We start from the raw sequence: 15,167 nt of genomic DNA on the forward strand, positions 1-15,167 counted from the left end.
GGGAAGCCAATTTCATGCGGCTCAAGTGGCGCAGAGAGGTCAAATCACAGTAAAAATCTGGGATTTTTATCTCACTCCTTAGTGGTATTATGGAAACCAATACAGTACTTGTTGCGCAGTGCTCTGAAAATGCAAAGTCCCACCTGAGCAGCAAATATTATCATCACAGGAGAAAAGATAAACCAGTGCATTTGGGGTATCATTACTTGAATATATATTTGAGAAACCTGTATGTGTGTTTAAAACTTCAGGGAACTTGTAGATACAGGTTGTGCATAACTGATGGGGAAAAAGGAGAGATAACAGCTAAGTGACTTGTTACTGGCCTCTCTTCAAATATTGATGGTCTGACCTTGCTCCCACCAAAATCAACGTGAGCCCAATCAGTCAATCAGATCTTGCTTGTCTGCTTCAGTATGCAACGTAAACTGCACACACAGTGGGAAATTTTTCCAGTCTGGCCACTGGCTAGGTGAAAGGCAGGCAGCTTGTTAGCAAGCAAACAGTACGTTTTGATATACCAACAGAAAGGATCAAGGAAGCCAAGTAGTTCATTAAAATACATGACTCTTCAAGTCAAATGTAGAGTCATCTAACCGTGCAGCTTGAACTGCATTGTGAACCGGCCTGTATCAATGCATTAACATTGTGTACAAATATACCGCATTTCCACAACATCTACATGTATTTTGCCCGAGTAATAAACATCTTTGAATGATTTGTCTGAATGTAAATATTTATGAGTCACGCCATCCTTTTGAACACAATTTGTGTCACATAGAGCTGTTGTTGTAGGTGGAGTATGTTTAACTTTGGCATCAGTAATTACTAAATTTGCTCTGTGCTGTGCCTCTAAAGTAAAGAGCAGGACTAGAATACAACAAAAAAAACCACAAAAGCATTCATTTTTCATGGCAGGGAAACAGAATACAGAGATTTCAGGGGTAGGGGAGAAATCCAAAACCTCAAATTGAATTTGGAAGCGTATGAAATAGTGCCCATCCCCTAGTTCCCTTGACCTTATTCTGGAAAAGAAATGAACTAACAAGGAGAATAATAAATGTGCTATGTTTTACTCACAGAATCACACTTTCAGAACTCAGGCCCGTGAACGAATTTCTTTCAATGGTACGTATATTGATATTGTCTTGAATATCTCTGAAAAATAAAATACAATAGAAGCTACATCTTTTTGTACCTCTGTGAGCCTTTCAATACGATACGCTACTTCAAACATGGTATTTTTCCTTATGTTCAATGTGAGGAAATATTAGAAGCAGAGGGTAACGACTTAAGTTATTAAGACATTTTGTCTGCAGAGCATAAACGTAAAAAAGGCTGGAGCAAAATATTTCCAACACCCCCATACTTTCCTCCCAAATAGGCTGAAGTCATTAAAATGCATAAAAGCTCAGGTCTCATAACTCTGAGGCAGATGAAATAGTTCCTCCAGCAAACGTACTACCCAGAAACTGCAAGCTGAGGGGCTGCGAGGCCACCCCTTCTCGCAGCCTCCCAACCAGGAGAAGGAAAAGCCATTAGCCTTTTTGGCCTGATTCAGCAGGGTACCTACCAGCCCACGAGTCATTCCCCTGCTGATGTCAACAGGGTTGCTTATAAGCTTTGTATGTGCTTAAGAACTTAAGACGTGGGACCCCTGTCAATGCAGTTTGTTGAACTGACAAGTAGGCATTTCAGTCTTTCAGCAGTTTCGACTCATACGGAAGAAGGAATGGCAGATATACATTCTGTTGCTTGCTCAAAATAGAATGCAAAGTAGTTAAATAGTATTACTCATAATTTAGGCTGGGTATATGGTTGTTTTCATGCTGTTTCTGTTGGAAAGCAGGGAATGAAATTAATTATCTGCAAAGCTTGAAATTAAGCGCGCTTCCAAAATTATCTCATGCTGACAGTTGAGTACGACCGCAACTCTGCATTAAGTGACGCTTACACAGAGGCCTCATTCTGCAAACTGAGGTCAGTAGAGGTAGGAATAGGGAGGGAGCGCAGCACCCACACAAGTGAAGTGTATCCCTCTGCTAAGGACCTGCACGAGCCCTTTATAAACATCGGTGACCCATCAAGACCTACCTTTGGACTTAAACATTGGCACAACTGAAGCCAACGGGAATTTCCTTACTGACCTCAGTGGGGCCAGGGTTTGAACCAAGGTCTAGTTTGGGACTCAAGCAGTATCAAGGCCTACTTATTCTCACAGGAAAGTGAGGAGTTTCACCTTGGAAAAAAATTAACTCTTGCTCAGCAGGACACAATAATTCAAGTCTAGTTAAGATCGATGATAAACATAAAGCTATACGGGAGGAACGCTCTGTAGCTCTGCATCCGTTGCATTTGCTTGATGGGTTCAGGGAGCCCTGAAGTGCAGTTCTCAGAGTTAACGTATGTCAAGTGTATTACAGAAATTTATTTTGTATCTTATATGTATCTTATACATATCTTATATATCTTATATATATCTTATACTATATTCAGGCATCTCCCTCTACGTTTTCTATGCATTTTTATTTATATTAATGGCCACTACTAAGAGAATTGCAGGATCAATGTTTCGGCAGCTTGAAATCTTCTAATCAAAAATTTGAACATGCAGAACTTTGCCTGTGCATTAACAGTATATCTTGTCCAAAGGAAGAGAAGAAATAGTTGCTCATTTCCTGGGTTTTCTGCTTTCAATTATACTAAGAACTGATTGAAAAATTCATGTTATGGTCTTTTTCAGTGAAAAAAAAATCAAGCTTTTTGTGATATGCATTTTTTTTACAGAAAAAAAAGGTGCTTTTACAGAAAACAAAAAGCTTGCTTTCACACTGTCCTGGTTTCAGCTGGGATAGAGTTAATTTTCTTTCTAGTAGCTGGTATAGTGTTGTGTTTTGGATTTAGTATGAGCAGAATGTTGATAACACACTGATGGTTTCAGTTGTTGCTCAGTAGTGTTTTGTCTAAAGTAAAGGATTTTTCAGCTTCTCATGCCCAGCCAGCAAGAAGGCTGGAGGGGCACAAGAAGTTGGGAGGGGACACAGCCGGGACAGCTGACCCAAACTGGCCAAAGGGGTATTCCATACCATGTGACATCACACCCAGTATATAAACTGGAGGGAGTTGGCCTGGGAGGGATCACTGCTCAGGAACTAACTGGGCATCAGTTGTGAGTGGTGAGCAATTGCATTGAGCATCAGTTATTTTGTGTATTTCAATTCTTTATTATTACTATTTATTATTATTAACCATTATTTTCTTCCTTTTCTGTCCTATTAAACTGTCTTTATCTCAACCCACAAGTTTTACTTTTTTTTCCATTCTCTCCCCCATCCCACTGGGTGGAGAGGAGCAAGCGCGCAGCAGCGTGGTGCTTAGTTGCCAGCTGGGGTTAAACCATGACACACACAAAATTTTACACAAATATTTTTTCCCCCATTAGGCACTGGAATTTTCCATAGAAAAACATTTTTCATTCTCTGGACAGTTTTAATTCCAGTGAAAAAAAGAGCATGGTAGAGATATTTCTCTGGGTTTTTTAAATTTTTTTTTTCTCTGTGATGTGACCGCCTCTCCACAGAAAACAGCTCTGAGATCAGCAACTCTCCCCATGGAGGCCAGAGAACTGTCACCAGGTGGCAAGAAATTTCCCCTGCCACCAGCCTGGTTTGGATTTCAACTGGTGAAAGGGAGTAAAAGGCTGTTATCAGTCCTCTGGGCCATCCAGGCACACAATCATAGCACAGTTAAAAGAAGAGCCGTCTGTAAAAGCGCAAGTTATAACGCTTTGTAGAAGGAAGATCTAGAGAGAACTGAGACTTTTAGGGCCACATTATCATCAATGCCTACAAAATTACAACCCAAAACACTACCATGAAGTTAATAAGCGAACACGAGGGGAATCACGTCTTGAAAGGTTTTGTTGGAACAGGAGAACATTCAAAGAGAGCTTTTAAAAAGTGAAAAGCAGACATTAAAACTTACAGTAAAACTTTCTGGAAAGAGTGCACCTTATGGAGAGCAGGTAAAAACCGAAGGCCAGTGTTTGATATTAACCTAAGGAGGAGAGCACAGATGAAGATTATTTGCTCTGCTCTGGGCACGTAGCAATATTTAACAAGGAAGAAAGAACACTGAGCTTGAAATGGTAGCCACAAAAGGCATAGTTTAGCCACAAACAGGGTGTTTGCTTTTCTGAAATTTGAGATTGTAACGTAAAAAGGTTATTCTCTAAAGCACGAGCTGAATTCTGCCCCACTAAACTCAAGGGAGAAACCCTACCTTGGGTAGTTACACGGTCCCTCCTGATGATCTCAGAAAACTGTCGGTATTAATTTCCCAACCATATTCTAAGAAATCAACTGCACTGACAGATAATTATTTTCATAGTAGCTCTTTTAAGACAAAAGTATCAACTCACCACAATTTTAACCTTCTACTCAACAGAGAATACATTAATTTCACTGGAAATAACATTACTTCATGAAAGTAGAGAGAATTAGGACGCTTTATTCCCCAGCACTTCCAATAGGGAGGAGCTGAACACATGGAAACATTTCAGCAGTTTGTGTGACTGGAAATGGGCCTTAGCTTCCATATTTAACCACCTCCACCCTCCCACCACGTTGAGCATCTCTGGCCTCTGCGTTGCAGTTCCTGTCCATGAAACACCATCCCAGAAATACTGACTGTGAAGGACAACCCCGTGCCTACAGCCAGCTAGGAAACATGGTCACAGGTATCCACAGAGCTGCCCCACATCTAATTTAAGCAAATGTTGTTACCCAGAGCAGTAGCAAGGGCAGGACAAACATGATATTGCCATGCAGCAGGAGATGGCTGGTGGCTGCTGATGGCTGGAAGGAGGGAGGAAGACCTGGATGAGGTTGGGCTTTGACAGGCTGGGAGTTTTTCCCAGTCACCAAAATGTCTCATTTTGATTCTACCTAACAAAGAGAAAATTTGGGTTCTTAAATGTTTAGTTATATCTTTGTATTTTTAATACATGAGATGATAGAGAAAGTAACCTTTCACTGAGAATACTGGCGCCTCAGGGAGTGTCTTAGTATTATATAGAAGGTATTTTTTATCCTGGCACTTAAACAGAACAATATTCTTTAATTACTGAATGTAATTTTTCTTTTTTTCCAGATTCATTCCTGAATCTGGAAACGAGTGGTGATGAAAAGCACTGGTTGAGACTGCAAAAAAGTAACAGTATTCATTTGACGTTTGTTATGAACCCAGATTATTTCAGGAGAGTTGCAACCTTTCAGGTTTCATAGTGTGAACTGAAACTGAACACCTCCGTGTGACAACCAAATCCTACATTTGGGCACTCAGGGTGACACGTAAGTCCATAAAATAGTCATTCACTTGCATAAGTACTGCTCTGAGCTCCCTGCGGTGGTATCTGGATATCCTCAGATATTGAAAAGCCAAATTGTTATCTGTCTCATAACAAAAAGCAATGCATTATACGCAGGAAAAAATTAAAGAAGTATAGTGAATATTCAAGAAGCTAATTTAGGAAAGTTGCTGAAATGTCATGAGGGTTCCATCTCAGGAGTCAGAGTGGCCTGACATTGCATTAGCTTAAAAATAACAGCTGTCACATGTGACCAAGAAAGCTCTAAAAAAATACCTTTGAAAAAGCATTACATATGGTTAAATAGGAAGCATGATTAATGAAGCAGGTGGATTTCACAAGGCCCTTATTATTTAAAGTACTTCTCCACTTCCACTTTGTAAAAGGAGTTAGCCAAAAAAATTAGAAGCAATAGAAGAAGAATGTGTAACTCCCCTCTAACAGTATTTTAAAGAACACTCTCTAAATTACGGGAGATGCACAGAGTTTTAGTTGAAAGCTGCCTTTAATTTTAACTGAGTCATATGCTAAAAATCCAAGCAATTGTTTTTAAGAGCCACTTGTTATATACGTATTATGGCATGCATTTCCTTTAGTAGGTAAATGAAGAAGCAAACTGTTGCCAATTAGTGTGTGGTTATTGCAGGACAGAGGAGAAGACATGAGAAGCTTTCTTTTCTACGGTAGTTTCTTTCCCAAGGAAATCTCAATCCTCGTGTTGAAGTAATGAAAGATGATGGTACTCTTACATATGCTATTCAAACACTGCTCCCAATGGCAACTTACTCCCAACATACCAAAATGCCACATTGGTTAGTAGGTCTTTCACCATACACGTGAGAAAAAATGTGTTCAAAGCCTTTGGTGATGCCACAGCCCTGAGCTTTCCAGTAATCCCAGAGTGTTCAGGGCTCAATTTGTACTGGTGTCAACTGAACAGCATGAGATTAAGAAGAAAGCATCTTTGACAAATCATTATATATTGAAGTAAATCTACAGGTGGCACAAAGCACTGATTGCACAGAGGCACAGAATGGTGATTGGGAGCAGGAGAGGATGTTCTTTTAATTAATTGCAGAAAAAGAACTAAAAAAATGTTTAGCTAGACTGCAGCCTAGATCTTCCCTCTCTTTTTATTCAACCAGCAAATCTCCAGAGGCCTTTAAGTGGATAATCTTGTTAGGATGTAGATAATCCAATTTACTGAATATCTTTCCTGCAGGACAGTTTTGTCAATATATTTACCATATAACGTATACATCCTAAGTAGCCTCACTTTAAACAAGTGTCCTCTTTAATCTGTGTTACAACTGAGTCCCCCCTTACCATGCATAAACAGCTCAGTAAGAACCTGTTTTTCAGACGGCTGATGGCTGCTTTCCAAAGCATTAATTGTCTTTCTGAAAAGGCTTACTGGAGTCAGCACTTAAGAAAACATAGCACCATGATCAGTAGAGGAAAAAAAAAAAAAAAAATCATCTTTCAGAAACTAATTCCTGGAAGATTCTGGCTGCTTATATCTAGATATAGCAACACGCCTGCTCTTCTTTACACCAGATTGGTAGGAGCTACTCTGACAAAACTGGGGACGCAGTTTACCTTATCAGCTTATTGTGGGTATTTACTAAATTGCAAACTCAAGGTAGGCAGAGATAAATACAACATCACTCAGGAAGCGTTATTTTTGTGTCCCTTAATCATGCTGGTTACTTTATACTGCATGTGAGCCTGACTCCAGCAAGAGATGCCTCTGGCTCATGTGTCCCAGCCTTGCAGGCTAAACCAAGCCTATAATCCACAACACCCACTTCTGGGGCAAAGTCTTTAACCGTGAGGCTGCCATGCAAAAGGAAGGAGTGGAGCATCGCTTCTTTTTATTGAAGAGCCAACTCCATGCAAAGGGTCAGTGATCCTGTGGACTTCGCTGCATCTGCAGCAAATAGAGGTTTGGGTTTAGGAAGCATGCCAGGTACGTGCGTGTCAGGTCCTCCACGAAATAAAATTAGGCAGGTACAAGCAGATAAAAGACTTTGGAGTTGGGCTCTGCTCTCCACAATGCAAACTATTTTGCAGATAAAATGCATGCTTTTGCGACCTAGATTTCCCCTCCTCTCCAGCAATCCAGCTGTATGCCCTCAAAATTGATCTGAAAGGAGGGTTACATTTAAATCTTTCTATTTTAAGCTGAGATTGCTTAATACAGGATGTCGACACATCCACTGTAAAAAAAGCAGCAAAGGACACAGATTACACATGAGAACTAATTTTGGAAATAAAATAGGTTTGAAAAGCCATCACTACATTATTAAACAGACAATGCCACAGCTCTCCCTAATGAGAGCCAGATAAATAATCTTGTACCCATGAAAAGGTCAATAAGTTACCATTTTGAAGCAGTCTGTCTCTTTGGCATATATCCAAGAAGACCAATTAACAATTCTCTTCACTGCTTCTAAAAGACTGGTGAGAAAGTTAAGGTTGCATTTTTCTACAAGGTTTAGAGTATTTCAGCATTGCATTTTTTTTTTAGCACTGCATTCTTTTTAGCATTTTTTTCTCCTTTTTGTTTTCGCCATACTAGTAACGATGATGCAGAAGACAAAGGCAGGGGGGTGAGTGGGAAATTTATTTGTACCCAAGCTGACAGACATAAAAGCATATGAATGTTCCACAGCTAGTGAAAATCATTGAGTTTCTGGAAAAGCCTCCCCTGGAAAAAAAAGAGACAGCAGGGAACAGTGGAGAGCATCAAAAATGTCAATAAAGCCCTTAATTAATGGGGTACATGATGTGGAGTCAGTAAGAAATGGGATACAGTAGTCTGGGGAATCTCTTCCAGTCCTGTGTGCCCACAAGAGACAGTACCTTAAAAAGTACACAAAATATACTTTCCTCTGATTTCAGCCAGTGTGTAGAAGTAGGTAAAGAGGAGTGGGGAATGGTCAGTTAGACAAGCAATCCTCTGTATTTTTAACCTGTTCCTTCTGTAGGTCATAGTAGAGCTGCTGCAGCTGAATTTTTATACAGGTAGCGTGTCTGAATGTTTGAGCCAATGTGTATGGGAGCATGGAATGACAAATGTTCAAAAGAGGGAGCACCCACTAAAGTCAAGAGAAAAAATCCCACTACTTCAGATATTTAAAGTGGGGATTTACCTTTTCCTCATGACCCATAGTTTGTGTGTCCCTCATTTAAAAAATCACTGAAATTAGTGTGCTCGTTACTGTGTTCACATTTCTTCTTGTTGTTCGTCAATTTTGTACGAGATAAATGTGCTCCCATTCTTTCTAACCATCTGTACACCTGACAACTGTACTACCCATAGCACCTTGTTCTGGGGATTCTACATGGGATATACAAATACTGTGTTTTCATTCATAGGTGGCCAGAATTACTCAAAGACAGCCGTCACTACCGAAGCACCCAGGCTTGAAAAGAAAGGAAAAAGGCATATGATTTCTTCTCATGACCATGCAAATTTAAAGCTTAGTTTCCATACTGCCAAGAGAAAAATCTGTGTTTCAGTTATGGAGATAAAGAAGTTTATCAAGTTGCCTGGTGAATTTTATAAAGCAGGTATTGGTAAAAATACTGGGGAGAATGACAATCCTATGGCAACTCTAACCACATATTCCAGTTCAATGAGGGTTTAAACTATAATGGTTTGTGTAGTGCTAAGTACACCTTATCTCTTAAAGTCCAAACCTTAAACCTCCAGTCTTAAAGTTCAAATTCTAACCAATGCCTCTTGGCATTTTTGAGCTCAGAACCTGTCAGATGCTTGTGATTTTCAGAGACCTTAAACATTCATTAGCTTCCTGGGAGCTATGCTTATTAGACCACTTAGCTGATTTCATCCCATCTTGAAGAAATATCTAACCAGACAATTAAGCACTTACTCGTATATACTCAAATGTAGAAATCATGATCAGGCTTCTTGTGTAAGTAAGGAAAACAAGGTTAGGTATACGTGCTCAGGTGGATGGACATACAAAAGTTAAGCCAATATCCTGCTGGGTCTGTATGCTATTGTTCAGCGAAGAACACCGTGGGAGCTTATTAAGCTATGGCCATTAAAAACAATTACTGTTAAACAGAGTTCATTGGACATCATTGGGGTTTTATGCAGAGGAGAGATTATTAGTCATGGTAAGGTCACACGCTAAAAGCTGTGAAAATATTTTTGGGTAACAGTTTATTTTAAGGATGGATTCAATTATCACTGAATTTTGATGGCAATCCCATGGGAGCAGATGCGGCAACCACAGTTGTGCAAGCAGCATTCTTGATGAGGCTGGCTAATGAAATAAAGTTATACCATACACCAATATGTTTGTATTCTAAGGTTTTAATCATCTCACATCAAGCGTTACTGAAAACCATTGCTATAGCCCTGCCATTGCTACAGACAAGAGAATTTGAATGCTTAATACCATGTGTATGAAGTATAACAGAAGGCAGAGCCATAGCAAAGACAGATGAGAGAGATTTTGTCCCAAAGCTCTCGGGAAGAATTTCAACTGAAGTTGTTTTTATAGACAGAAAAAAGGCCCAGCTCCTTTTCTCGTCACTCAGTTTCAACCTGTTGCTTAGAAAGGCTCAAGGATCTTATGTGTGTGAATACTCCGTGGAGGATATTATCTTCAGCTTTTCTGAGGACTGTGTGCAGGCCTGGGGATGAAAACGTGGATTGACAATGTGCAACAAGCAGGGGGAGAGAGGGCATTATACTGTCTTATTACCAAAGTGCTCAGCACAGGTTGGACAGAAACACATCCGTATCATTCAAAACGACTATAGTACTTGCAAAGAGCAAAAGATCTTACAAATATCTGAGGCTCGGAAGGTGTTGGAAGGCATCTTGATCAATGTACACAAGGTTGTTGGCCTTCTCAATTCTTCTGCAAAGAGACAATGAAACATCAGAGGGAATATATCAATGTATTGATCTTAAAATATCTGTGGTTGCCTCGTGATGTAGTGGTACTATACGCTGAGTTTTTCTTTTTGACAGCAGAAGATCTGCACAATTTCAAAGAGCAGCCTACCACAGACCGGCACACCCCACTACCTTTTGATATCAGCAATGGTTTGAGGATAAGTTTCAGGCTGACCAGGGAAAGAAAGGGACAGTTAGATAAGAAGATCGAAAAGACAAAGGGAGATTTCAAATGTTCCTTTATCGCTATGAATTCTTCAGAGCTTACCTGAACCAAACTGCAACACCTTTGATACTTGCCTATAATGAATCTCTATAATTGTCTCCTTTGAATTTAGATTGCTCATTACTTACATTTCATGTAGTTTGGGAAGGCTGGAAAACACATTTGCTTCTATGACCTCCAAGGCATCATTCTGTGAGATCTCGCTGAAAAATAATTTGAAAGTCAAGATATTTCAAGCCATGGTGAAGCAAAGAATGGACAAGTGAAAAATTCACAACAAACTTCTTCCTAGATTACCGATAAGTTTTAAAAATAAGGTGGATATCGGATAAGAAAACAGACCCCACCAATGAGCTGCCGCCAAGCCAAACTACGTCAGGAAGGAACAGACATCTTCTGAGGCTGAAGTTTGTATCTGTAACGGCAGTCTTGTGCCTCCTGCTGTCACCATTCCCTGGATGTCAGAAGGCAGGGCCCATCCACCATTGGCTATTGGATCTCTGACATCACCAATTACTGATAGAGATTTAATGGAAGCTTTTAACTCGGTGAAGAAAAGAGGGGGTGAAAAGCAACTGATATAGAGAAGACAGCTAAAAAGTTCCTAAGAAATATGGCACGACTTCAGCAGCAGAACACGATGCTGTCTTGACCTGACGTAAATTACAGAGATTAAAATTAAGCTATCAGCAGACACATACTTATTAGCAGGATCTGGAGACCACAGACATGAAGAAATCTTCCATATCTTGGAGAAAACCCTGTTTGTTCTTTTCTGTATACAATTAATGTCTACTTCCAGCCACAGAACTGCAGAATAAAAATGGCCAGTTTTCTGTTATCAACACACCAGACTGCATCTCCTTCTGGTCCAGAATATTTTTTTTTTTTCCCTTCCTTAATCTGCAGGATGGCAAAGAGATGGCTCAGGCTCTGGTGTAATTTAGAGCTCAGGAGTTCTGGTGAATCAAGGGGTAATTACTGCAGTGCAACCTGTCCTGATTACATCCCTTATGCTGGCAGTGACCAGGAAAGTTGAGCTATGCCAAAAGACTCCCCACTGCCATTTTTGGAAATGGTGCAAAAATGCTATTTCCCAGGCTGAGGTCAGCTGTAGGAAGTACAATTTGTGATACAGGTTTAATTCAGTAATAGTGTGATAGCTTATTGGATTTTAATAGCAAGGTAACTGTGCACATCTTTGGAATGAAACCTTGGATAAATGGTCAGATTGCAAACTGGATGGCACTTGTTCCTGGATATCTTATTCTTCTGAAAATTTTTCGTTGCAAATAGACTCGAACAGGCCTGAGGTAAAACAATAGATTGTAATGATAGGTAGAGAATCACAAAAATAATCATAAAAATTATTACAAGTAATATAAAAAGTATTCCACTTCCTTCTGGCTAACAACTGAACCATACCTGACAAATTACCGGCCCATTTAAGACAAACAGAAGCCTTGCGAAAGAAGATAAGTTGCTCATCTGACCTTTTCTGCTTTAAAAAATGCCTCAGTGCTTTGGTATTTTTTTATTTTAATAAGAAGCTCTCCCTCCTGTTTCCTCAAGGCTTTTATAGAAGAAACCCAGTTGTCCTCTTCTCTGGGAGCTCTATACTGACTGGAGAACAAGAAAATAAAAGTACATGAGGACTGACAATAGGTGCTTGGTAGGATGCAGTAAGAACTCAGTTTGTTTAGCAGGGCTGAATCACCAGCTCATATGTGAACACGTTCCTCTTCATTATTTAGGTTTCAGCAGCAACAAAATGCTTCAGCTGAGACTGGGATTCCTTCACACCGTGCAAGGTACACAGCCATTGCAAGGGACGTTTCAAAGACTATTTATTATCTTCCTGTTTTCTGTAAAAATAATGCATTGTAAGATATATGGTAGAAGAAATCACCTACTATGTTGTATTTATATGACAGTACATTTCACTTGCTTAACTACAGTCTAAAAGATTTAACAACACGGGAGACGTCTCAGACTTTTAAAATTCAGTTTGGTATTGCTCGGGCTCTTTTTGGGCGGTCAGCAGTATATTTGCCATTCCCCACAATCTAAAAATGAGTTGTCTAGAAAAAAAAATTCACAGAAAAAGCAGAACATTTAATACCAACAAATCCATTTAGCCAGAAGAGATTTCATGCCACTAAACAGCTCAGGGAAAAATGTTGCAGATTTGTTGGCCTTCTACAGGCAAAAAAAAGTTTATTAAGAAACCACAATACAGTAGTGACCTCACCCGACAGATAGGGCTGTGGAGGCTAATAATTTTTTATGATCCAATCTGCTATCTAACTTATGAACAACTTGGACGATATACCTCTTTTAATGGAATGCTTAAAATTGAATGTTTCTGCATCAGGAGAGTGTTTTGGCTTCCTAAGGGTGGGATGGGTTATGGGCTTTGTTTCAGTTCAAGAAATGGAAGATACAGATCTGATTAAAGCAGGGCACGAGCAGGCCACGACACTTTGGAAGGCTTGGAGAATGCATGGTTAAGGAAGGAATGAAAGAGAGAGAGGTAGGAAGATAGGAATCTCTAAACTGTTTTTAAAAGATTAAGTTTTTTAAAGATTAAGTTTTAAAAAGAATTAAATAACACTCATATGAAGGGGGTGTTTCAGAGATTTGGGGAATGACTTGGCTTTCATTCTAATATTCCCATTGACATGTACAAAGGTGACAGTAATTTTTTTTTTAACAGGTGAAGAAAATATGTCTATTTAAAATTATTTTTGCTGTCTTCCAGCTCAAGAAAACTGCTGCAGCCGTTGTGGCTACGAGCCTCTCAAGTAGAGGGAACAAAAGGGAAACTCGCCAGTGGCAGAAGGCAGTAACTCTTCTGGCATTGGGCTTCGTCCTTTGTGTTCAGGGGATTGCGGGGGGTGAGGGAAAAGGACAAGACCCCCCCCCCCGTCCCCTGCAATGAATTGTGCATCCCCTGCTACGCTCTCTCCAGGAAACCCTGTTGGTGATGACCTTAGTCATCTTCGTTCTTCACAGATGAATCCCGGTTTACAGCACTAAAGGGCTGTTTTCTGACAGAAGGCCGTTGCTATTCTTGTCCTTTTGGGGTGCCCATATACCTGTCAAGGCTGTCATTCAGGTAAGAAGGATAAACGAAAAAAACCCATTCTGTTTAGGAGATCAGTCACACACCGTGAACAACAGGCAACACTAGTCTGGGTTTTGGGTGCATGATTTGCTTGAACAATTTATTCGTACCTGGCAAAAAAAAAAAGCACACCCTGCTCATGGAAAACCCAAAGAACACTATCTTGAAAACAGGTATCTCTGGCATTAAAAGTACAAACCACTGCTGCTCACATCAAACAGCCAACTCAGCAGACTCAGATCCTCTGAGGAGGAAAGCAAATAATACCTGCAGCAGCAGCTACAAACAGAAAAAGGGGATTGCTGGCTAGTATTTGTGCAAGGGATTTGTCTTACAATATAAATACACACAAACAGATGATTGCTCATAATGCATATCTTATTATATGTCATCATGAGAGAAGATAGGACTGTTATTACGTTGTTTGTTTGTAATGAATGATACTATTAGCTCTACTGCTAGCTATTGCAGGAGATCCAGACGGCAATTTGAGCATCATTTCTGATGCATGCAAGCCTTTGAATAGATGGTATGCAAAACAATCAGGGGCAATTTCTTAAAAAACCCCAAACCTCCGAAACTCCAAACCACCCAGTGGCTGCAAAGTGCTTAGGCATCTGCCTAGGCTTAATTTCCACTGCATGCACAGCTCTATTGAAATCAACAGTGGTCCTCAAAAGCATGAATTGTTTACTCAAGCACAGCCTAAAAGAGGAAAAACTATTCAGCAAAAATGTTTTACAAAGGCACAAAGGATAATTTTTTAAATTTTTCTCCAAAGAGAATGTAAGATTTTAAGGTGTGGCAACATCACACGACTAAAGGATTTCCTCTAATTTGCTACTAACGCAGCAAACTGCAATCGTTATTACCGATTCACAAGCAACTGACTGCAGCGTAGCGTTTCCACGGGCAATAGCCGGAGCCAGTGACAGTAGGGAGAGAGGTGGAAAACGAAGAGGAGGAGGAAGGTGCTGCCTCCTGGCAGTACGGTCTTAGCCGAATTTAACCTGCCTGCAAAGCTGCCCTTAGGCAGGGCTGGGGGTCCATCCTCGTGACATCTGTGACAGAGCCCAGCGTGAAGCATAGGAAGGATTCCTCTTCAAACCAGCTGCACTCAAAGCGCGACCCATAAAAATCAAGATACATCGAAACGGCCTTTTAAACAATTCTATTAGCAAGGAATTTATAGTTCGTGGCAGTTTCTTTGTAGTCCTCTAAAGAAAAAGTCTCTTAGACTAATCAGAGTCTTCCAGCAAAAGCAAGACTGTGTTAAACTCGCAAACTAACGGTCTTGCAGCCAAGTGGTCTCGTATTTCAAAATAATGAAAGAATAAAAGACCGGACATTTATATGTCTTTTATGATAAGAATTCCTTTCAGGACGAGAGCGGAGCACACAGCCAGGGATAGGGTCATTTTTGCCCTGCTAGGAAATGTGCCTATTTAAACCAAATGAGTGTGTATGTATGTGTGTATATATACAGATATAGAAGTTTAGCAGAGAT

General features: G+C 40.1%; 1 protein-coding gene across 2 annotated transcripts in view; it reads right to left on the minus strand.

Annotated features, from left to right (window-relative positions):
- FSHR (follicle stimulating hormone receptor) overlaps positions 1-15,167 on the minus strand; it is an 80,281-nt gene that overhangs the window by 15,104 nt on the left and 50,010 nt on the right. The window contains exons 3-6 of one of the 2 annotated variants that reach the window (XM_049833672.1): positions 10,662-10,736; positions 10,195-10,269; positions 3,985-4,056; positions 1,081-1,158 (exon numbers count right to left, since the gene is read on the minus strand). In XM_049833672.1, coding sequence (XP_049689629.1) covers positions 1,081-1,158; positions 3,985-4,056; positions 10,195-10,269; positions 10,662-10,736 — 300 coding nt within the window. The remainder of the gene's footprint in view (positions 1-1,080; positions 1,159-3,984; positions 4,057-10,194; positions 10,270-10,661; positions 10,737-15,167) is intronic. The other variant, XM_049833671.1, reaches the window with a different exon arrangement.

Source organism: Accipiter gentilis, chromosome 30 (assembly GCF_929443795.1).
Source record: "Accipiter gentilis chromosome 30, bAccGen1.1, whole genome shotgun sequence".
In the NCBI taxonomy this organism is placed as follows: domain Eukaryota; kingdom Metazoa; phylum Chordata; class Aves; order Accipitriformes; family Accipitridae; genus Astur; species Astur gentilis.